The 22280-nt window shown below is 39.8% G+C and overlaps 7 protein-coding genes across 7 annotated transcripts; 5 read left to right on the forward strand and 2 right to left on the reverse strand.

Moving 5' to 3' along the window:
• Positions 1 to 576: 576 nt before the first annotated feature.
• GCK72_004081 (uncharacterized protein) lies at positions 577 to 2652 on the forward strand (the record flags this gene model as incomplete). The annotated part of the gene is made up of 4 exons (XM_053724453.1): positions 577 to 674; positions 1017 to 1383; positions 1699 to 1849; positions 2375 to 2652. The coding sequence occupies 4 exons, from the start codon at positions 577 to 579 to the stop codon at positions 2650 to 2652; spliced, it is 894 nt and encodes a 297-aa protein (XP_053588647.1).
• A 1055-nt stretch (positions 2653 to 3707) lies between these two features.
• GCK72_004082 (uncharacterized protein) lies at positions 3708 to 6126 on the forward strand (the record flags this gene model as incomplete). Its single annotated transcript, XM_053724454.1, has 4 exons — positions 3708 to 3768; positions 3816 to 5127; positions 5176 to 6001; positions 6049 to 6126. 4 exons carry the CDS (start codon positions 3708 to 3710, stop codon positions 6124 to 6126), a joined length of 2277 nt encoding a protein of 758 aa, XP_053588648.1.
• Positions 6127 to 6563: 437 nt separating this feature from the next.
• Positions 6564 to 7307, reverse strand: GCK72_004083 (uncharacterized protein; the record flags this gene model as incomplete). The annotated part of the gene is made up of 1 exon (XM_003098350.2): positions 6564 to 7307. The coding sequence occupies one exon, from the start codon at positions 7305 to 7307 to the stop codon at positions 6564 to 6566; it is 744 nt and encodes a 247-aa protein (XP_003098398.2).
• A 1136-nt stretch (positions 7308 to 8443) lies between these two features.
• On the forward strand, positions 8444 to 9175 carry GCK72_004084 (uncharacterized protein; the record flags this gene model as incomplete). The annotated part of the gene is made up of 1 exon (XM_003098347.2): positions 8444 to 9175. One exon carries the CDS (start codon positions 8444 to 8446, stop codon positions 9173 to 9175), a length of 732 nt encoding a protein of 243 aa, XP_003098395.2.
• Positions 9176 to 9617: 442 nt separating this feature from the next.
• Positions 9618 to 12018, reverse strand: GCK72_004085 (uncharacterized protein; the record flags this gene model as incomplete). Its single annotated transcript, XM_053724455.1, has 4 exons — positions 9618 to 9695; positions 9743 to 10568; positions 10617 to 11910; positions 11958 to 12018. The coding sequence occupies 4 exons, from the start codon at positions 12016 to 12018 to the stop codon at positions 9618 to 9620; spliced, it is 2259 nt and encodes a 752-aa protein (XP_053588649.1).
• A 4394-nt stretch (positions 12019 to 16412) lies between these two features.
• GCK72_004086 (uncharacterized protein) lies at positions 16413 to 17993 on the forward strand (the record flags this gene model as incomplete). Its single annotated transcript, XM_003098313.2, has 5 exons — positions 16413 to 16558; positions 16629 to 16709; positions 16857 to 17008; positions 17062 to 17165; positions 17904 to 17993. The coding sequence occupies 5 exons, from the start codon at positions 16413 to 16415 to the stop codon at positions 17991 to 17993; spliced, it is 573 nt and encodes a 190-aa protein (XP_003098361.1).
• A 2618-nt stretch (positions 17994 to 20611) lies between these two features.
• GCK72_004087 (uncharacterized protein) lies at positions 20612 to 22118 on the forward strand (the record flags this gene model as incomplete). Its single annotated transcript, XM_003098326.2, has 3 exons — positions 20612 to 21088; positions 21450 to 21531; positions 21772 to 22118. The coding sequence occupies 3 exons, from the start codon at positions 20612 to 20614 to the stop codon at positions 22116 to 22118; spliced, it is 906 nt and encodes a 301-aa protein (XP_003098374.2).
• Between the last annotated feature and the right edge of the window lie 162 nt (positions 22119 to 22280).

Genomic DNA, 22280 nt, shown 5'->3' on the forward strand with positions numbered 1-22280 from the left:
AAAATTTGAATTTTTTTCAGTACTGAACTTCCGGGCCCACCGGGCCGGGCCGGGCCGGGCCCTAGAAATTTTCATTCCGGCCCGGCCCGGCCCGGCCCGGCCCGTTGCAAGTCTGCTTTTTTTCATGAAATTACAGTACCGCTCACAAGGTTATCAACTGAAAATGACCATTTTTGATAGTGTATTTCAATGTCACATGGATGTCCTGTAAACTCAATTTTGTACGGGTTGAACAGAGCAAAAATATCACACCATTTTTGTAAATGACCTTTTTTTGGTAGTGGCACTACCATGGAAGTTACAGGTTGTCAAAGTAATTTCTCTCTGAAACCCGAAAAAAAACTTTGCCAACCTGTAACTTTCAAGATAGTGCCCCTACAAAAAAATAGTCAATTACAAAAATGATGTTTTTTTTGCTCTGTGCAACCCATATGAACTTGAGTTTGCCGAACAATCAAGTGACACCGAAATACACTGTCAAACTTGGTCATTTTCTACTGAAAACGGCCAAAGTTGATAACCTTTATAGCGGTACTGTACATACACAACCTTAGTTTTCAGGTAGACTACTAGACCATGACGGAGACACCAATAACTTACAAATTGGATACTAAAAAACAAGCAGGAGCGAGTAACTCGGTCCTTGACATTTCTGAAACTAGTGGCCTGAAATGGTGAGTTGAAAAGTTGAAACTGGCGGTAGCTTTCCAATGATACATTTTCAAAATCGGAAAAATAAGTCGTGGCCTAGGATCCAACAACTCGGTCATCGTGAACTACAAAAATGATATCATCCGACACAGCTGAAACTAGTGCAACCGTAATTAAGTTAAATTAAAAATTTCCCGACCAAAATATTACGGTAGCATTTGGTTCAGCATTGGCGTCATTTTCGTTGTGCGATATGGCCGAGTTGACGGATTCTAGGCCGGCACTTCTTTTCATACCAGATTTTACTGTCACTCGGTGGATGGAACGCTCCAGCTCCACACATTAATATCTAATTTTTTGTTCAGTATCTGGCGATGCTCTATGATTGATAAACTATCATCCGCTTGCCTCTCCTGGAGCTTCAATTGGCAAGAACTGAAAAAGTTGAAAGGAATCAATGGGCTCACTGGATATATTCTCGTTACTTACTATGACAACAATACTGAACAACCACCAGTACGTGTTGAAGTCGACTTGACAAGTGAGCATCAAGTTATCGAGAAAGTTATCAAGAAAGATACATCGTTCGATGATTTCAAAGCGACGTTCGAGTTCAGCTTGACTCCACATAAGTATCCGGAGGAATTAAGTTATGAGGAGATGTTTGAAGCATCGGAGAAGAATGACGCAGTTTTAGTGATTGGAGACAAGAAGCTGCATGTGAATAAGTCGGTGAGTATACTAACTAGGGAAGGTCTTGAAGTCAGTTTGGAGGTAAGGAACGTGATCTATATCATTGGAAAGCTGAGAAAACGCTGATTCCAAAACTATATTCAGTTTTGGTCCTCAAGGTCTGGTATCCGAGAAAAATGAGATCAAGGGTCGCAACTTTGATCCCATCAGGGCAAAAACTGAATATATATTTGGAATCAACGTTTTCTCAGCTTTACAATGATATATGGGACATCCCTTATATCTAAATTGACTCCATGGCCTTTCCTAGTAAACCCATAGCCGAATGTTTCCAATTTTTTTCCTTTTTTCCAGTTCCTCTCCCTCCACTCCGATTTCTTCAATGCCTTGTTCTCTTCTAATTTCAAGGAAGGCCAAATGGATGAGGTCCCGATCAAGGATATCTTTTTCAAGGATTTTGGGTTACTCATGAGTACAATCTATCCGAAGAATGTGTTTCCGAATGGTATGGTTTTTACTTATTGCGCTGCGGTGCGGCTGCGTCGCGTGTTTTTTTTTTTAACTAGGGAACGTTTTGGAAATAAGGGACGTTATCTATATCATTGTAAAGCTGGGAAAATGCTGATTCCAAATATTTATTCAGTTTTTACCCTCGAGGTCTGGTATTCAAGAAAAACGGGGTCATAGTTCTGAAAAACGTTGATTTTTTCGCATTTAATTGACCCTGTTTTTCTCGAATACCAGGTCTCCAGGGCATAAACTGAATATATATTTGGAATCAGCGTTTTTCAGCTTTTCAATGATATAGGTCATGTTCCAATTCAAACTGACTCAATGAGTGCCGGGACGATTCAAAACTGGATGTTTCGAAACCAAGACGTTTGGAAACTAGACACAAAAGGAGCGGCAAGTCTCACATTTTAACAAAATGAGTAAATCATTCTGATTACTTGTGCTCCGCTTAAATTTAGGTCAATTTTACAAAGTGCCGCACATTTAGAAGTACTTATCTATAAACCTTATCCTCCAGACCCCACCGCCGAGAAACTTCTGGAACTTGCTGACCGCTTCATCATGCCGTCAGTCACCCGTCAAGTCGAAAACCACTTGGCGACCGTCTCCCAAATAAACAATGAGAAGCTGATGTGGATGGCTGACAAATATGGAATGAAGATGTTGATGGAGAAGACCATATCTCAGATGGACTCTGCCGAGAAAGCAAAGAAATTGAAGATGTCGAATGAATATGGAGAATTGTCGAATGAAACGAAGGCTAGACTTTTTGAAAGACTTGTTCAGATTGTTTGAATTGTTTTCTTGTTAAAAATAACATTTTTCTAACTGTTACCATTGTTGTTCGAAAACAAGAAAAACGAGAGTTAGATGCAACGGAGAACAATTATTTATACTGCACACAGTCTTCATAATGACCCAGACGCTGTGGGCGAACACCTTCTGAGATTGGCTTCTGGGAAGAATTCACACTTGACGCATCGCTGACTATTGATCGGAATTCACAACTGGTTGAACCGCGTTTAACTTTTAAAAAAGTGCTAATTTCTCCATTTTTGTAGTTGACAACTTTCCGACACTCTTAGAGACGCAGAGAAGCGAGAGTGTCTGACCTGTCGGCGCTCTACCTCTCTCTCTCTCCTTTTAGGTGACACTTTGAACGTGTGTATCTCAAAAACCATGTGTGATATCAAAAAGTTGTCAACTACAAAAATGTAGAGCATAAAATGTTGCACATTTTGTTAATTGACAACTTTTTGGTACCTTCATTAGTTTTTAAGATAATCAGGCTTAAAGTTGAGAGAGAGAGAGAATGAGAGAGCGCAGACAGCGCAGACACTCTAGCTTCTCTGCGTCTCTCATCGTCAGAAGTATGAAGTTGTCAGCTACAAAAACAGAAGGCTTACTTGCTAGCCTTGAGAATGTCAGACTTTTCGCAATTTTCCAGAAAGGATTCATTTCTACGTAAATACTAATAAAACCTTAATTTTTCTCATTCCCCAATAACCATTGACCCCCTAACCCCTTTCTAACAAAAAAGGTATTCCTTTCTCTCCCGAGAAATTTATTCACTGAATATCCTGTGGTTGTTTTCAATCAATAAGTTCCATCGAATGTAAGTCAACCAACTCATTCGGATTGAAATTATTTTCATTTCAGATAGTAATTCCTACTCAACAAAGCTGGAAATATAATTGCATCAACGTTCTGGGAGCGCCCTTACCGTAAGTTTGGCAACACGTGAACTTTCATTTTTAAAACTAAGTTTTATGGGAAAAAGTGAACTGACCCCTTGACCCTCTGCCCCTTAAAAATCATTTTTCCTCCAGAATATTCATTATTCGATGACGATGTGGTTGTCACTGGTGAGCACATTTCTACTCTTTTGTGGATCCACAAGTTCTACTACACGTGAGTTTTTGGACCTGAAATTTCTAAAAAAAAGTTTATAATTTCAGACGGAAACTTCCAATTAAAAGATGTATATCACAAAACAGTGTCTATCCCTGAAACTGCTGAGAAGTTATATTTGGAATCACAATTACTGACTGGAAAAGTGACTCCAATCAATTTGACTCAGTCACTTTTCGAACGGCCAATCGATGAAACCACTTTTGAGGAATACAGTAAGATGGAGATATACAGTGGATTGAAAGAACATAATGAGATATCGAAGATGTTAAATGAAGCAAAGAAAAGTACAACAACTGATGAGATGAGGGCGGCTATTGGGGATGGATTGAAAGCGTTGGATGGCTACAGTAATCTGAAATCATTTATCGAGGAGATTGACTCAAATGCAGTAATCAGTGATATTCAGAAGACTGAGGAGAGATCAAAAGTCAACCTCGCTTACGGTTTCTGGATGCGTGACGAAAAAAAGTATTTGTTAGAAATAATAGGAGAAATCAAAGAAATAATTGAGAACCTGCAGTCTATAGCCAAAGAAAACAAAGAGTTAGATGGCAGGAATAAAACCCAAGTTGAACTTCGACTGATAGATCTTCATAGGGCGATGGGACACATTACAAACTTATCCGATCTTCTAAGGATGGCAATTAAAATGAACAGTGTGTTTTTTGAATCAAATACCACATCCTCGTTCAATACTATCAAAAATGCGCTTGATGAAGTGATGGGAAAACTGACGGAAGTTAAAAACTTAGAAGGATTGATTGAGAAGTTGAATTCGATGAAATCCGATATGGCTTTACTGGAAAAGTTGAGATGGGCAGTCAGTGGAGTGAGAACACTGGAGCAAAATCTGAAAGCGACTACGGTACTGGTAGAAAGAATCAAAATGTCGAAAGAGAAATACGAAAAGTATCAGAAAATTGATTCGATTTCATCGGTTCTTCATCAGATTGTGATATTCTCCAAGTCAATGAAGATTCTGGAACTGAGGTCATTCAAGATGTCCGATGATTTAAAACCTTTTTTGAAACACTTTGAAGATTTCAAAATTCCGGACAGAAACTTGACCACCCCATTCGATGGATTACATAAATGTCTGGAGGCGTTTGATTTCAAAGTGGATTTCTCTACGGAAAAATCCAGCCTTGAAGCAACAATCAAACAGTTCTCAAAGATTGAAGCAATGGATGAAAAGTTTAAAGAATCGTGGGATAAATTGGTAAAGTACACTGATGAAAAAGAATACGATGGATTAACAAATTTATTGCGTAATAGAGAATATAATCGCGAGAAGCTTGTTGAACAGTTGTCCAAGGTTAACGTGACGGAGTTACAACAGCTTGAAATGGATTTGAAGTGAGTTTTCATAAATCGAAATGACCTAGTACTATTATATAATTCCAGCGTAACAATCAATGGGCGAGCAGGAGAGCCAATGACATATTACGAAAAAACAGCCAGAGAAATACAAGACTTGCTGGTTAAAGTGGAATATGATAAAATGAGGAAGGAGACCAAAGTTATTACTGATAAGCTCAACAATGTTAAACAGTTCCTGGATTGTCATTCTGATTTAAACATTTCGATCGATGATACAGTTGCACTAATGGATATACCGAAAGAAACATGGAATTTCAATCCGTTGAGGATGTTGGGACTGGTGGATATTGTGAGTCTTTTCAAAGATGCATACGAGAAGATGGTAGAGATTCGGGATTGGAAACTAGAAAGTAATCCGTCGATTGAAAACTTTCTATTGGATTCTGAAGATGTGAAGGCGATGTATGATGGAAAAGAGGCATTTGAATCCGTTATGAGGATTCATGAGTACTGGGAAGAGATGGAAGACTGGGATGAGGAGGAGTTCGAAGGACACGATGTTGAATGGAAATCTATTCGTGATGGTGTATCTGGTCTGGTGAAGAGTCTGGGACAGTTGAAATCGAATTCAGAGCTATCCGATGTTCAAGAACTAATTGCCACTATTCAGTTTCCAGTGGATATGCAGATAGATGAGTTTAAGACATTCATCAGAGGGGATTACGAAGGGAGTGGACGATTCGAAATACTGAAAGTTCTGAAGGATCTGGAAAAGCTGAAAACGGACTTCCCAGATATCGCGGGTAAACTGGAAAAGATGAACCAGTCGATAGCTAAGATGAAGGAGTGGGAAGAGAAGGAACATCCAAAAACTGTAGATCAGAAAGAACCATTTGTGGATTGTGCAGTGGTGAGTATTATTTTAGATTGATGGAAATTATAGTAGAACATTTTCAGAGTCATCACAACAAATGCAATGAGCCTTTGACACTCCCAGACGGGTCACTTGAACCATTGAAGAAAGTGGAGTTGTGAGAAGATAGACTTGAAGTGACCATAAAAATGTTTTCTCTCTATTTTTGATTATGCTGAATAAAATGTATTATTAGAATGTTAGGTTGGTTGGTTGGGGTGTCATTTAACACGGAATGCGTTATAAAATTGTAGGCGTGATCATGAAAATCCAGGACTGTGTTGGTGCTGCTAGGACGAATTAGAACCGTCGAATCTAGGTCTAATTTCTTATATAATTTGATCGGATCCAATTTGGACGGTTCTCAATCTGGCCCAGTTATAATTCAGGGCAGCCTCTCTGTGTTAGAAGTTAAAACTACAAGTATTTGAAAAGTATATTTATTAGAATTTTAAAAAACATGAAATTTTCAGTTTACAGGAGACGGAGAGTTTACAAGAAATGTCTTACGCAATTTAACAGAAAAAATTGTATTAGGCGGTAGAGGTCATCCAATTTCTCATCCACAAACTGCTTGTCCCATCATCTCTATTACCATATTAACGAGTCCTCCCTTAATATCCAACGCATTGGCAGCACACAACACTTGTGTCAATTCCGGCATCCCCATTGTCAACAACTCCTTATCCCAAGCAGTCATCACTACAGATTTCTCCATCTTGTGTTGCTCACACCATTTCAAGATAATGCTCAGTGGAGCGGCCATGACATCCAAGAGAATCGGGTTGGCCTTGTTGTTGAGATAAATTCCATTTGTAGATTTGTACGAAGATATAAAGCCCGATAGCTTAGCAGCGTTCTCAGTGAGTTCGAACATCTGACCATCTTTAGATAGGATACTGTAGCACAATCCGCAGGCTTTGAGTTTCTCCTCGAGTGTCATCTGACGAGTCTTGTTCTTGAGTGTTTGGAAGCAAATATTCATAATTGGCGCCACAAAAAGCTCCGTCGCCGCCATCAACAGATCCATCATCTCTGAGTCCTCCATGCAGAAGAACTGTTGGTCCCATTGGGTGAGTGGCTGGTAGAGGGTGTACCCATCTTTATAGTGCTCACAAAAACGAACAATCTGTTTCAGCTCGGCGTCAGCGGCGTTGACTTGGATGGCGGTCTGGCGTGTGGTTTCGATGGCGCGCCTGACGTTTTGACAGTGCTTCACGGCGTCTTCACTGATCCACGTGGATTTTCCGTCGGTTGATTGGAGCATGTAGTTGGTGGAGATTCTAGTGGTGGTCGAGTTCATTGTCTGGAATGGGAAATGGCATTAGTAAGGGGACGGGATGACTAGGCAAGACAAAGAGTCAATAACTTCCCACAGCGCCAGGAAAGCAATGGGAAGACAGGAAAACAGGAAAAGAGAGAGGAAGGAGAGAGGGGACTGCTCACCGGACGGTAAGGAATGAATGAATGAATGAGACATCCTATGCCTACCTGGACAGATGACAGATGTCATCCGCGGACAGATGCCTTTGGTTTCCCGCGCGTCCGTTCCTGCGTACGCCCCTGGGAAGATGAAGGCGCATTTCTGGAGCAGCGTCGAGGTACGGTTTCTCATTCATCTGGTCTACGGGCATTCTGAATGGTGAGTAGTCCTTCTCTCTTTTTCATTTTTCTTGTCCTGTTTTGTCCTGTGGGAAGTTAGGCCATCTGACATACCTCTATCGATTCTTACTCTTGCATCCTCTTATTGATTCCAGCAGCATTTTTTTGTCCTGTCTTCCAATTGCTGCGCAAGGTTGTCGGAAATGCATTTTTGATCTGACGCACTTTACTGATAAACGCGAATCTTAGGGCTACAGTATTATCACGACACGCGGCTTACAACCGCGCTCTACCGAAACCAGAAAAATTGCGTGAGAAATTGAGAGATTCAGAAGAAATGAGAAATTTCTCAAAAGGTTTTCGGTAGAGCAAGGTTGTAAGACGCGTGTCGTGCTAATAGGTTTTTGTCAAAGCGATTTCAAGTTTTTACAAAATGTTCTATTGAATACAATTAGTACGCGACGCGACCGCAACGCCTCCCTGAAATCCCGCGACAATGAAATTCGAATCAAAGGCATTTCCGACGACCCTATGTTGCTGTAAGCTATCCCAAACATTCCCAGCCACCAGACGTGCGAAATTCCGAAAATATTGAGTTCCTTAATTTCCGAGGTCCGGAATTTTCAAATTACGAAATTTTTGAGTTCCTAAGTTTCCGAGTTCCGCAATTTCTGAGATTTTCAAATTCCTAAGTTTTCGAGTTCCGATTTTTTGCAATTACCGAGTTCTGAAATTTCCAAGCTCCTAAATCTCCGAATCCCGGAATCTCCAAGTTATTTGATACCTCACATCCCTGTTTACCACCCCTAACCCCTAATTTCTCAAATTTTTCAGACCATGAACCCGGCTACCCACTACATGATCAAATCGAACGACAACAAGTCCATATGGATTAGTAAAGGAGCTGCTAGGCACTGCGAGCGAGTCTTCAACATCTTCCAAGCCAACCCCCAGTTGGTCATCCCTGTCACGGCAGGTGGCAACGAGTTGAAGAAGGTTGCGACCTGGTGTGAACAGTATAAGGATGGGTACACCCACCATCCACCAACAGATTGGGACCGTCAGTTTTTGGCAATCGAGGACTCCCAACTAACAGATGTTCTCACGGCGGCACGCAAGCTTTTAGTGCCCCCATTGATGGGTATCTGCTTTAGAGCACTTTGTGAGAGGACCCAACAGAAGAGACTGGAGGAGAAGCAGAAAAATGATGGGCTCTGCTACAGTATCCAATCGGAAGACGGACAGGTGTTCGAGCTGACCGCAAAAGCTGCCAAGTTATCCGGAACTATTTGCACAATGATCTCAACAAATGCAGTTCAAATCAACAATAAGGAGAGCCCGATCCGTTTGGAGCTCACTGCTGCTCCATTGACCATTATCTTTAAATGGTGTGAGCATCATAAGATGGATGGTACTGTAGGAGTGATGACTGCTTGGGATAAGGAGCTGTTGGCAATCGGGAATCAGGAGCTGATGGAAGTGTTGTGTGCGGCGAATGCGTTGGGAGTGAAGACACTCTTCCAGATGGTCACCGACATTATTGGACAGCCCGGATGGGGAAGACAATGAGATCTCATATGAGATTATGCTTGGAATTATGATGTTAAGTATAAAGTTCGTGTTGATTCAAAAATAAATATACTTTTTAAAGACTTGTAGTTCTAACTTGTTTTAATTTGACACAGTGGGGCTGTTCTTAATTAGAACCGATCAAAATATCATTATAGTGTAATCATTACACCTAAATCTGACTGTTCTGATTCATACGAGCTCTATTTCGAGCAGCACCAACCCTCGATTTTCAAATCCGGTCAAGCGGCACTCCGATGTTTCGATGTCTTGATTCGGGAAGCATCGGCATTCGATTTTCAAAATCACTCTCGTCTTCTGATGAATTCCCGGCTCAACAACACCCTACCAACTGAACTAACATTCCAATCATACATTATTTTATTCAGCATAATCAAAAATAGAGAGAAAACTTTTTTATGGTCACTTCTTGTCTAACTTCTTACAGCTCCACTTTCTTCAATGGTTCAAGTGACCCGTCTGGGAGTGTCAAGGGCTCGCTGCATTTATTGAGGTGACTCTGAAAATGTTCTACTATAATTTCCATCAATCTAAAATAATTCTCACCACTGCACAATCCACAAATGGCTCTTTATGATCTACAGTCTTCGGATGCTCTTTCTCTTCCCACTCCTTCATCTTAGCTATCGACTGGTTCATCTTTTCCAGTTTACCTGCGATATCCGGAAAGTCCGTTTTCAGCTTTTCTAGATCTTTCAGAACTTTCAATATAATAAATCGTCCATTCCCTTCATAATCCCCTCTGATGAATGTCTTAAACTCATCTATCTGCATTTCCACTGGAAACTGAATAGTGGCAATTAGTTGTTGAACATCGGATAGCTTTGGATCCCATTTCAACTGTCCCAAACTCTTCACCAGACTAGATACACCATCACGAATAGATTTCCATTCAACATCGTGTCCTTCGAACTCCTCCTCATCCCAATCTTCCATCTCTTCCCAGTACTCATTAATCTTCATCACGGATCCCAAAGCGTCCACTCCATCAGAAATCGCTTTCAGATCTTCAGAATCCAATGGAAACTTCTCAATCGGCGAATTACTTTCTAGTTTCCAATCCCGAATCTCTACCATCTTTTCGTATGCATCTTGGAATAGACTCACGATATCCAACAATCCCAACAACCTCAACGGATTAAAATTCCATGTTTCTTTTGCTATTTCCATCAGTTCAACTGTATCGTCGATCGAAATTTTCAAATCAGAATGACATTCCAGAAACTGTTTTACATTGTTAAGCTTATCTATAATAGCTTTGGTCTCCTTCCTCATTTTATCATATTCCACTTTAACCAGCAAGTCTTGTATTTCTTTGGCTGTTTTTTCGTAATATGACATTGGCTCTCCCTTTCGCGCATTGATTGTTACGCTGAAATTAGACTTGACTACTAGATTACCTCACTTTATGAAAACTCACTTCAAATTCATTTCAAGCTGTTTCAAATCCTTTAAGTTAAAATTGGACAACAGTTTAACAAGTTTCTTGTGAGTCAATGTCTTATCACGCGTTATACTTATCAGATCTTTGTATTCTTCTGGGTCAGTGTACTTTACCAATCTATCCCATGATTCTTTAAACTTTTGATCCATCGACTGAATCTTTGACAAGGGTTCAAGAAGGGCTTCAAAGCGAGATTTATCCGTAGAGAGATCAATTTTGAAATCAAACCCCTCCAGACATTTCTGTAATCCGTCAAATATTGAGGTGTCCAGAATTTTGAAATCTTCAAAGTGTTTCAAAAAAGGTTTCAAATCATTGGACATCTTGAATGACCTCAGTTCCAGAATCTTCATCGACTTGGAGAATATCACAATCTGTTGAAGAACCGATAAAATCGACTCAATTTTCTGATACTTTTCGTATTTCTCCTTCGACATTTTGATTCTTTCTATCAGTACCGTAGTCGCTTTCAGATTTTGCTCCAATGTATTCACTCCACTGACTGCCTTACTATCTCTCAATTTTTCCAGCAAAGCCATATCTGATTTCATCGAATTCAACTTCTCAGCCAATCCTTCCAACTTTTTAACTTCCGCCAGTTTTCCCATCACTTCATCAAGCACCTTTTTGATAGTATCAAACGAGGCGGTGATATTCGATTCGAAAAACGCACTATTCTTTTTAACTGCTTTTTTTAGAGATTTGGAAAAATCGATGCGATCAAATACAAAAAGTGTAATTTTCACATAAAAGTGAGCATCAGATCTACTACTGTCATCTAATTCTTTGTTTTCGTTGGTTATAGACTGCAGGTTCTCAACCAGGCGTTTCATATTTTCAACAAATAGCAACAATCTACTATCGATGACACTGAAATCGAGGTCGACCCTTGATCTCTCCTCAGTCTTTTGAATATCACTGATTACTGAATTTGAGTCAATCTCTTCGATAATTGATTTCAGATCACTGTAGCCGTCCAGCGTTTTCAATCCATCTTCTATAGCCGCCCTCATCTCATCAGTAGTTCTACTTTTCTTTGCTTCATTTAACATTTTCGATATCTCATTCTGCTCTTTCAATCCACTGTATATCTCCATCTTACTGTATTCCTCAAAAGTGGTTTCATCGATTGGCCGTTCCAATAGTAACTGAGTCAAATTGATTGGAGTCACTTTTCCAGTCAGTAATTGTGATTCCAAATATAACTTCTCGGCAGTTTTGGAAAGTGAAGCAGTTTTGTGATATAAATCTTTTAATTGGAAGTTCCTGTCTGAAATTATAGACTTTTTAAAAGAAATTTAAGGTCCAAAAACTTACGTGTAGTAGAACTTGTGGATCCAAAGAAGAGTAGAAGTGTGCTCACCAGTGACAACCACATCGTCATCGAATAATGAATATTCTGGAGGAAAAATGGTTTTTTTAGGAGCAGAGGGTCAAGGGGTCAGTTCACTTTTTCCAAATAAAACTTAGTTTTAAAAATGAAAGTTCACGTATTGCCAAACTTACGGTAAGGGCGCTCCCAGAACGTTGATGCAATTATATTTTCAACTTCGTTGAGTAGGAAATAGTATCTGAAATGGAAATAATTTCAAAGCCAGTCTCTATGAGTTAGTTGACTTACACTCTATGGAACTTATTGGTTCGTAATGAATTTTCTAGAAGGTCTGGATGGAGAGAAATGATTTTTTTAATGAAAAGGGTTGGGGGGCCAAGGGGTCAATTTATTGTAGAATTTTTTTTTAAGTTCACGGTTTCTGAAAAGTGTATATTTGCTGAAAATGTTAAATCTTAAACTTCGAATAACTTAATCACAGTATTGATACCTCAAAAAATAAGTTGAGAGGCGCAGAGAAGCGAGGGTGTCTGACCTCTCCGCGCTCTCCCTCTCTCTCCTTTTAGGTGACACTTTGAACGTGTGTATCTCAAAAACCGTGTGTGCTATCAAAAAGTTGTCAACTACAAAAATGTAGAACATAAAATTTTGCACATTTTGTTAGTTGACAACTTTTTGGTACCTTCATTAGTTTTTGAGATAATCTGGTTCAAAGTTGAGAAAGAGAATGAGAGAGAATGAGAGAGCGCAGACAGCGCAGACACTCCAGCTTCTTTGCGTCTCTTCTCTTGATATTTTCAGGTATCATAATTTATCGTTCTGTTTCTTTGACACCACCAAAACCCTATTCAGTCCGAACGGGTTGGCCTCCTGGGCCATCGCTCAAGTGGTTACCGTATCCTCAGGCATTCTATCGTACCCCTGGGATACTGTACGTCGGCGAATGATGATGCAATCAAAGGATATTTTGTACAAGAATAGATTGGATTGTCTGAAAAAGATTATGAGGGACGAGGTAACGATAGCGTGTTCCGTGGCACTGGTGGAGCGATTTGAAACTAGAAAAATTTCCGGTATTCTAGAAGTTACAGTAGTTAACTGTTCATAGTTTCGAAACGTCCCAGTTCCGAGGTGCCCCAGTTGCAAAGTGTCTTTTCTTAGTGATGTTTGATGTACATATGTATACCAACAACCAAAGTTCCCCACCACTTCTCAAATCAATCCATCAATTCAATTCTTCACTAAATTGATTATAATCACCTGATTTTTCTCATTTCATTTCAACGTCTTGAACACATTCTTCTCTCTTCTGTTTTTCTTGTTAGTTTTTTCATGTTCCGCCCCAAGAAACCAGTTTTCAAACTATCTTTCTTTCATCATTGATAACAATGATGAAAGGATGCGTTGTGATTCGCAGAAAGAGAAATGGATACCTATTTTTTGATTGCGGAACTTTTTAATATATTGTAATTCTGCAATATTGTACTTTGGCCTCAGTGTATGTGTATCAGAAGATCACAGCCTGACAGTGTTAACACGCGACGCAACACGCGACGCACTGTCGCAAATTGTTTTGACAGAAAATCGATTTGCTGTTTGGACTGTAGAAAAACTGTTTTTCTCTGAAATGTGGGGCTCAAAACTTTGGAAATTTTACGGAGAACCTGAAAGTTTTAATGAAAAACCCATTTTCTTGAAAACCGCCCCTGAATTCACAACTTTCTGTCTATTTCTAATGAAATGGACACAAAAACCGAGCAACCCCCACATGATGACATAAAATACCGCACTTTTTGAATCTGCAAGTTTCAAGCGCTACGCGACACGCGCCGCATGACCAAAAAACTTATTTAGCCTTAGAACCGGTCTCAAAACTTTAGAAACTTCACTTTCACTTACTGTAATCAAAAAACCGCTACGCGACACGTGACGCAAGGTCAAAGAACTCATTTCCCATGAATGTGAAAGGCCACGCGACGCGACCGCCCCGCAGCAGAAAAAACATCGTCAAGACACGCAACATGACCAAAAAACTAATTTATGGTTTCTAAAATAGGACCATATCAGAGTTTCCAGGAATTCCGACTTCCGTGTCAGGATACCATTTTGTTTTCGCTTTTCTAGAACTACCTCCCCGAAGCGGTACTGATAAGAGGGTCTATAAAAGGTTCTCTTATCATAGACAAGTATTTATTTGTTTATTTTTTAAAGAGTAAATAAAACATGTGCATTGAATTATATAGAGTTGGTGTTAGTTTATACCGCTATACACCATGAAAAACTTCAGTTTTTCACTTCCGACTTCCGATTTCCGACTTCCGGATAAGAAATTTTCACCTTTGGAGAAAATGGGTTTCACTACCGTATTCCTACCGTATCCAACCGTCCTACCAACCAGAATTACAGGGAAGTGAAAATTTCTTATCCGGAAGTCGGAATTCCATGCTACTTACAGTACCGGAAAAAAAGGTATCAACTTTGGCTGTTTTCAGTAGAAAATGACCAACTTTGAGAGTGTGCCATAGTAATTCTGATTGTCACACCATAAAAAGTTTTAATGAATCATATAGATTGAACGTAGAGCTTCATTTTTGTAGGTGACAACTTTTTTTTACAAATGATCCCTAGAGAGTTATGGTCATTTTAAGGGGACAGCTCAAAAATTGCACTGAAATTGGTCGATTTAAGGGAGAAATTACTTTATCGATACGTAACTCTCTAGGAAGTGTCCGTACAAAAAAGTTGTCAACTACAAAAATAGAGTTCTACCCTTGATCTGTATGATCCATTAAAAGTTTTCTTGGTGTGACACTCAGAATTACCATGGCACACTGTCAAAGTTGGTCATTTTCCACTGAAAACAGCCAAAGTTGATACCGGTACTGCATCTATGTACTATCCTTGCAACCCTCCATCAATCTCGCCCCACCGCACTCCTCTCTTGTTCTCTGCGTCTCTCCTCCCCCCTCGTCACTCTTCCAATTAGAGCGCATCTCCCAATCATCACTCTGAATTACTTATTTTGACTCATCCGACCCCCTCTTCACCACCACGCCGCCTCCCCCCAACCTGTCCATGACACGAAAACATCTGTCGTTGAAATGAAATCCGTCCCCCTCCTGCGTACGTGATAATTGCAATTATCAATTATCAGAAGATGATAAGAAGAGGGGACGACGAAGACAACGACGGCTACATCAGTTTTGAATCAGATGACGTCACTACCAATCACATTTCTTTTTTATCAAAACTGAAGACGGCGTCTTCTTCTTTTTGACCATTCTTATCACAAATTTCTTTTTCTTTTTTTCATTTTTAGATTTGGATTAATTTTCTGTTCTTGGACATAAATTCAGAATCTACATAGGATTTTTTCTTCCGAAAACATTTATATACATATGAATATTTTCACTTTTTGATCTTATCTAAAGCATTCTGTCTACGAGAAATCGGGTATTTTTTCGTTTCTGACACTTTCAAAATATCTTGTTAATTATTTATAGAAAGATACATAAGTAGATCACAACTAAATTATAATGAGTAGTGGTACAGTAACTCAGGGCGGTAGGTGGTACAGTAGTAAACCTGAAAAAAATTGGGACGTTTTGGAACTAAGACATTCTAAAACAGAGACATTTCACAACCGGAAACTTTAGAACAGTCTCGTGTACTAAACGATCGTGTCAAATTTAGGGCTTCAACTATTTTTAAAGTTTTTTTTTGGTTTTGAAATGTCCCGGTTTCAAAGTGTCTTGGTTTTGAAACGTGGTGATTTTGAATTTCTCAGTTTCCACATTTCTCAGTTCAGTCAGTTTTAAGACGTCCGCTTTTGATCTGTTTCTAAGCCCTGGTTCTGAAATGTCCCGGTTTCAAAGCGTCGTAGTTTCGAAATGTCCCTGTTTTAGAAATTTTCAGTTTTAAACAATTATGCTCAATATATCCCAGTTTCCAGATGTCCTGGTTTTGAAAAGGTCTAATTTTTCATTCTTTCTCACTACCATTATCTAAATGACAAAGTTTCAAATCGTCTCAGTTCTAAAACAACATGGTTTCAAAGTGTCTCAGTTTTAAAACGACATGGTTTCAAAGTGTCTCAGTTTTAAAACGACATGGTTTTAAAACGTCAAAGTTCTGAGTCGATATTTGTAGTATCTACAGTAGCCTACTTAGAAAGCATCTTCAGGGACCCTGAGGCGCTAAAATCTAATTTTTATAGGAAAAAATTCCAATTTTTGAAACAAAACTTACGTAACTAGAAAGCTGAAGTCTAGGGGATTCTAAATCTATATTCAAATCAATTCTAGCTTTAAAATGAACCAAGATACACCGTTTTTAGTCTCTCTTTCGGTACCTACAGTAACCCTTCCTCCTTGTGCCCCTTTCTGCCAATATTTAACTCTTTTCAAAATTTCAGCATTCCTTTTTTTCAGATTCCAAAAATGGTATCATTCGTGCAACTAGTCGTGCAAATCCGTGAAATCTTTGGCCAAAAAATGGTCGACGTGGATGAGGTGAAGAAGTTGATGGGTTCTTACAAGAGTAATATCAACGAGTGGAGACGATTCGCCATTTTTGATATGAATAAGTGAGTCGTGGCCTAACTTTTGCAACTCGGCCACTGGGGGATACTGTAGCGAGGAACAATGTGTTTTCAGGTACACCCGTAACTTGGTTGACATCGGAAATGGAAAGTACAATCTGATGATTTTGTGTTGGGGACCTGGTATGGCTAGCAGGTATGTTTTACGGAGGGTGGGGTGGATTTACGGAAGTTAGTGTCGATTTACGGAGCCTAGTGTGGATTTACGCTTGGTTGCGTTCATTTACAAAGTCTTCTGTCGATTTACGCCAGTTTATGTCGATTTACGCCGTATTTCTTCCAGTGTCCACGACCACACCGACGCTCATTGCTTCGTGAAAATCCTGGACGGCGAGTTGACTGAAACCAAGTACGATTGGCCGAAAAAGAAGCACACCCCACTGGAAACTATCGAGAATAAGACGTATGGCTTGAATGGGGTGTCTTATATGAATGGTAGGTCGGAAAATTTTGAAAAATTTGAAATTTAAGGAAAAAATTGATTTCAGATGAGCTCGGCCTTCACCGGATGGAGAATTTGAGTCACTCGAATGGAGCAGTCTCCCTTCATCTGTATATTCCACCATACAGTACTTGTAATGCGTTTGATGAGGTGAGAATATGTACAGTAACCTAAAGATAGTTACAGTAACCCAGTCTAAGCCGTCGTATTCCGAAAGTAGGTACATTAACCCCGTGCTAGGCACAGTAAGACTTTGGGTACAGTAACCAGAGGCAGTAACTACAGTAACCGTGAGATAAGTACTGTAAGACAGGTACAGTAACCCGATGTTAACCACGGGAACCTCATGATAGGTCCAGTAACCCTATGTTGGCGACAGTAATCAAATGTTCGCTATAGTAACCAAGAAATAAGTACAGTAACCTGAAGCTAAGTACAGTAGTTAGGAATAAGTACTGTAACCTGAAGCTAGGTACAGTAACCCAGTCTAAGACATCGTAGTCCGAAAATAGGTACAGTAACCCTATGCTAGGCACAGTAAGACTTTGGGTACAGTAATCAGAAACCGATATTAGTCACACAAAAACCTTAAGATAGGTACAGTAACCCAATTTCTGAAACTACATCTCTAAGATAAGTACAGTAACCAATAGATGAGTACAGTAATCTTAGGATAGGTACAGTAACCCGATGTTAGCTACAGTAGTCTGGTAAACCGTCTTGGTAAAGTAATCTAGCTTAGGTTAATGTACCTACTACAGTACCCCCACTATCACCTACAGTAACCTGGTAAACCGTCTTGCTACAGTAATCTTGCTCAAACTATTTCTCCCTACTACATCACCCCTCTCTTTAACCTACAGTAACCCAAACCTATCAAATTTCCAGAGAACCGGAAAGAAGACCCAATGCACTGTCACCTTCTATTCCAAGTATGGAGAAAAAGTGGATTACAAGGGATGCAAGGAGGGAAAATAATTTTTTTATTACTTTTTTTTGACTTTTGCTATGACATGAATATAATAAACTTGTATTTTTAAAATCGTTTTTTTCTTCGGCGGTTTATTTTCATTTTCAGCGGAAATTAGCGAACATTGAGAATTCTGTCTGTGTGTCCGGTCGTCCAGATGTCTGCTTGTGTGTCCTAATGTCCGGATTTCCTTGTACCCGCAGTTAGTCTGACATACCTGATACAGTACTGGTCTAAATTTAAAAAACAATTCTGAAAAATAATTATTTATAACCAAATTCGGAAGGGTGTCTCGATTTTCCTAATTGACCAATTAACTCAAATTTATATTTGTTGTGAAGAGCAAATATTGAGCTTCATTTTTGTAGTTGACAACTTTTTTGTACGGGCGGTCCTTAAAGAGTGAGAGACACAGAGAAGCGAGAGTGTCTAGGTGTCTGCGCTCTCCACCTCTCTCAAAAACTTTGAACGTGCATATCTCAAAAACGATAAGTGCTATCAAAAAGTTGTCAATTAACAAAATGTGTAAAATTTTATGGTCTACATTTTTGTAGTTGACAACTTTTTGATAGCATACAAGGTTTTTGAGATATATACGTTCAAAGTTGAAAGAGAGAGAGAGCTATAGAGCGCAGACAGCGCAGACACTCTAGCTTCTCTGTGTCTCTTATTGTTGAAACCTTAAAAAAGAAAAAGTATAATTAAAGGCAGAATGGCATCCTCTTCTGCTCCGTTTGCTAGAATCTCTAACGCGTCTCAGGCGCCCCAGCCTCCTTTTTTGATAACTTCTGAAAGTCATACTATGATATCATCACTCCAAATAACCCAATCCAGTCATTTTTAAAGATTTCTATACAAATAACGAATCAAAAACTGTCGAAACAGAAAAACAACACCAAAAAATTCGAACACGCTGCGTCTCCTTACTTCCCCATATACTTTTTCGTTTGTTGACCAGATGTTTGGTCGTCTAATTCTCCGATTTCTCTTCTGAATGGAAAAATGAGGGAAATGGAATGGAAAACAACATGTTTATGTATACACATCATATGGAAAGAAGGGTATTCCCCCATTTTTTTGGATAAGGTTGTTCAGTCAAAGACAGTTTTCCATTTTTTTAACAGTTTTTTTTGTGTATTTTCAAGGAAAAAGTGAGTTTTCCCAGCATAAAACCTGTCATTTTTATGTTTTGTAGATGTTTTTGAAATAATGACGCCGGTATGTAAATCTCCTTTTATTTCTAGGCCGTTCTAAGTCCAAATACATATTCAGAATCCTCGAAATTTTGATTTTTCAGGGATTTTTCATAATTTTCAGACTAAAATTTACATGACTGTAAAGCTGAAATTGTGGGGATTCTGAATATGTATTCAGATTTCGGATATGATTACAGGGAACCGAGTAACAAGGGTTTCATGTGACATTTTCCGAGAAAAACCGGTGTAACTCGGCTAGTTTTTGCCCTAGACGGATTCCAAAAACAGATTCTGAATACCTTTGTCTTCAGCTTTTTAAATACATAGAAAATAATACATTTGCTATAAGTTGAAGACGTGAGAATTCAGAATCTGTAAGCAATTCTCAGGTAGCATAAAATTGAGCCGAGTTATAAGGCTTTTAAGTGTTAAGTCAAAAATTTTTGTCATGGTATTAGTGATTGTCGAACTATGTTAAATTTTTATGGATCGTACAGAACAAAAGTAAAGCTCCATTTTTGTAGTTGACAACTTCTTTTGTACAAACGGTCCCTAGAGAGTCAAAGAGTTCTGAAGTTGGGTACCCCCACAGGCGCCCCTAGATGTCATGTGGTTCGAAGCGCTGTAACCCCCAGGGACCGCCCGTAGAAAAAAGTGGTCAACTACAAAAATGTAGTTCAACACTTTCTCTATCCAAGCATAAGCCATGGTACACTATCCTAGACCACTAGGACCCACCTGACACGCATGTTTCAATCCAAATAGTGCGATTTTTGAGTGCTCTGCCTAAAATGACTATAACTTTCCAAGGAGTGTCTGTACAGAAAAGTTGTCAACTACAAAAATGATGCTCTATCTTTGTTCTGTATGCTCCATAAAAATTTAACATGGTGGGACAATCACTAATACCGTAACCCCTCCCTCAAAGTTAGACATTTTCAATTAAAAACGATCGAAGTTGTTAGAATTATGGTCATTACCATACTTGCGAACCGGGCCCAAACGGGCCGACACGGGCCGCCCGTAACTCGCTTCAAACTGAGTTTTATGCGCTGAAAAATATACCAAAATGTAGATCTCGACGAGTTCTATGTCACTGATATAATACGAGCCGGAGGGCTATTCGTTAATGTGCCGCGGGCCGGTCTAGAATGGCTTTTTTGGCCATTTTCGCGTTTTTTGGCACTTTTCCCGGCCCGCGGCACATTAACGAATAGACATCCGGCCCGGTATTATATCAGTGACATAGAACTCGTCGAGATCTACATTTTGGTATGTTTTTCAGCTCATAATATTGAGTTTGACGCGAGTTACGGGCCGGCCCGTTTCGGCCCGGTTCGCAAGTACTGACTGTCTTCTCCCGATTCTTCTCCAAATATCATCCGCTGAAACTAATATTTTTCATTATTCCAGAAAAAAAAACACACACCATGTCTGAAAAAAAAGAGGCGTTCAACCTGCGTAAATTCCTCATCGATCTCGCCTCCGGTGGTACTGCCGCAGCTATTTCCAAAACAGCCGTAGCACCCATTGAACGTGTCAAACTGCTAATGCAAGTGCAGGAAACGTCCAAAACGATAGCAGTCGACAAACGGTACAAAGGAATAATGGATGTGTTGACTCGGGTGCCCAAGGAGCAGGGCTACTCGGCTCTTTGGCGTGGCAACCTTGCCAACGTCATACGGTACTTTCCGACGCAGGCGTTGAACTTTGCGTTCAAGGATACCTACAAAAATATATTCCAAAAAGGAGTAGACCGAGAGAAGGAATTCTGGAAGTTCTTCGCTGGGAATCTGGCGTCTGGTGGTGCCGCTGGAGCCACTTCGTTGTGTTTTGTGTACCCATTTGATTTCGCTAGGACGAGACTGGCGGCAGATGTGGGAAAGGGGGATGCAAGAGAGTTTAAGGTGAGTATTTTCTACAGTAACCTCCGTAAATCCACACAAGGAATTGTAAACCCACACAAGGAAATAGTCTAGCTTCCGTCTAGCTCCCGAAAACATACAAATAGTTCCGTAAATCCACACAACCTCCCGTAAAAACCGTCTAGCTTGCGTAAGTACGCCCCACCTGCGTAAAGCTACTCTACGTCCCGTAAATCTACATCAGACCCGGTACATCTATGTACATAAAACCTTGAGAACGTAGTTGAGGTCATGTCTAGCTTCCGTAAATCCACACTGCCTACCGTTAGATCAGTAACTTTACACAAGGTTTCGTAAATCCACACTAAGCTCTTGTAAATCTACATCAACTCTCCTTTTTCAGGGAATAACCGATTGTCTTGTCAAAACTGCCAAATCCGACGGAGCAATTGGTCTGTATAGAGGATTCGTGGTTTCTGTTCAAGGTAAGTGTTTTAAACGTTCATATCTCAAAAACCATGTGTGCTATCAAAAAGCTGTCAACTACAAAAATGTAGAGCATAAAATTTCGCGCATTTTGTTAGTTGACAACTTTTTGGTACCTTCATTAGTTTTTGAGATAATCAGGTTCAAAGTTGAGAAAGAGAATGAGAGAGAATGAGAGAGCGCAGACAGCGCAGACACTCTAGCTTCTCTGGGTCTCTTCAATTTTTCGCTATTTTCAGGTATAATAATCTACCGTGCCGCCTATTTCGGTCTCTTCGACACCACCAAAACCTTATTCAGTCCGGATGGGAAGCAACTCAATTTCTTCGCCTCCTGGGCCATCGCTCAAGTGGTTACCGTATCCTCAGGCATCCTATCGTACCCCTGGGATACTGTACGTCGACGAATGATGATGCAATCGAATCGCAAGGATATTTTGTACAAGAATACCATGGATTGTCTGAAAAAGATCACGAGGGACGAGGGAACGATGGCGTTGTATAAGGGAGCGCTGTCGAATGTGTTCCGTGGCACTGGAGGAGCGTTGGTGTTGGCGATTTATGATGAGATTCAGAAACATATTTAATTGAGTGATTGATTGATTGATTATAAATGAATATTTGATCTCTCGTAAATCCACACGAGCAAAGAATATTGGATTTAAAAAAAAGTTACGCTTCGCCACGAATCTGCACAGGTATGTGTGGACTGTTCCCTATTTATCCTCATTCAATACAATTTTATATAT

The sequence above is a fragment of the Caenorhabditis remanei genome, chromosome II (genome assembly GCF_010183535.1).
Source record: "Caenorhabditis remanei strain PX506 chromosome II, whole genome shotgun sequence".
Classification (NCBI taxonomy): Eukaryota; Metazoa; Nematoda; class Chromadorea; order Rhabditida; family Rhabditidae; genus Caenorhabditis; species Caenorhabditis remanei.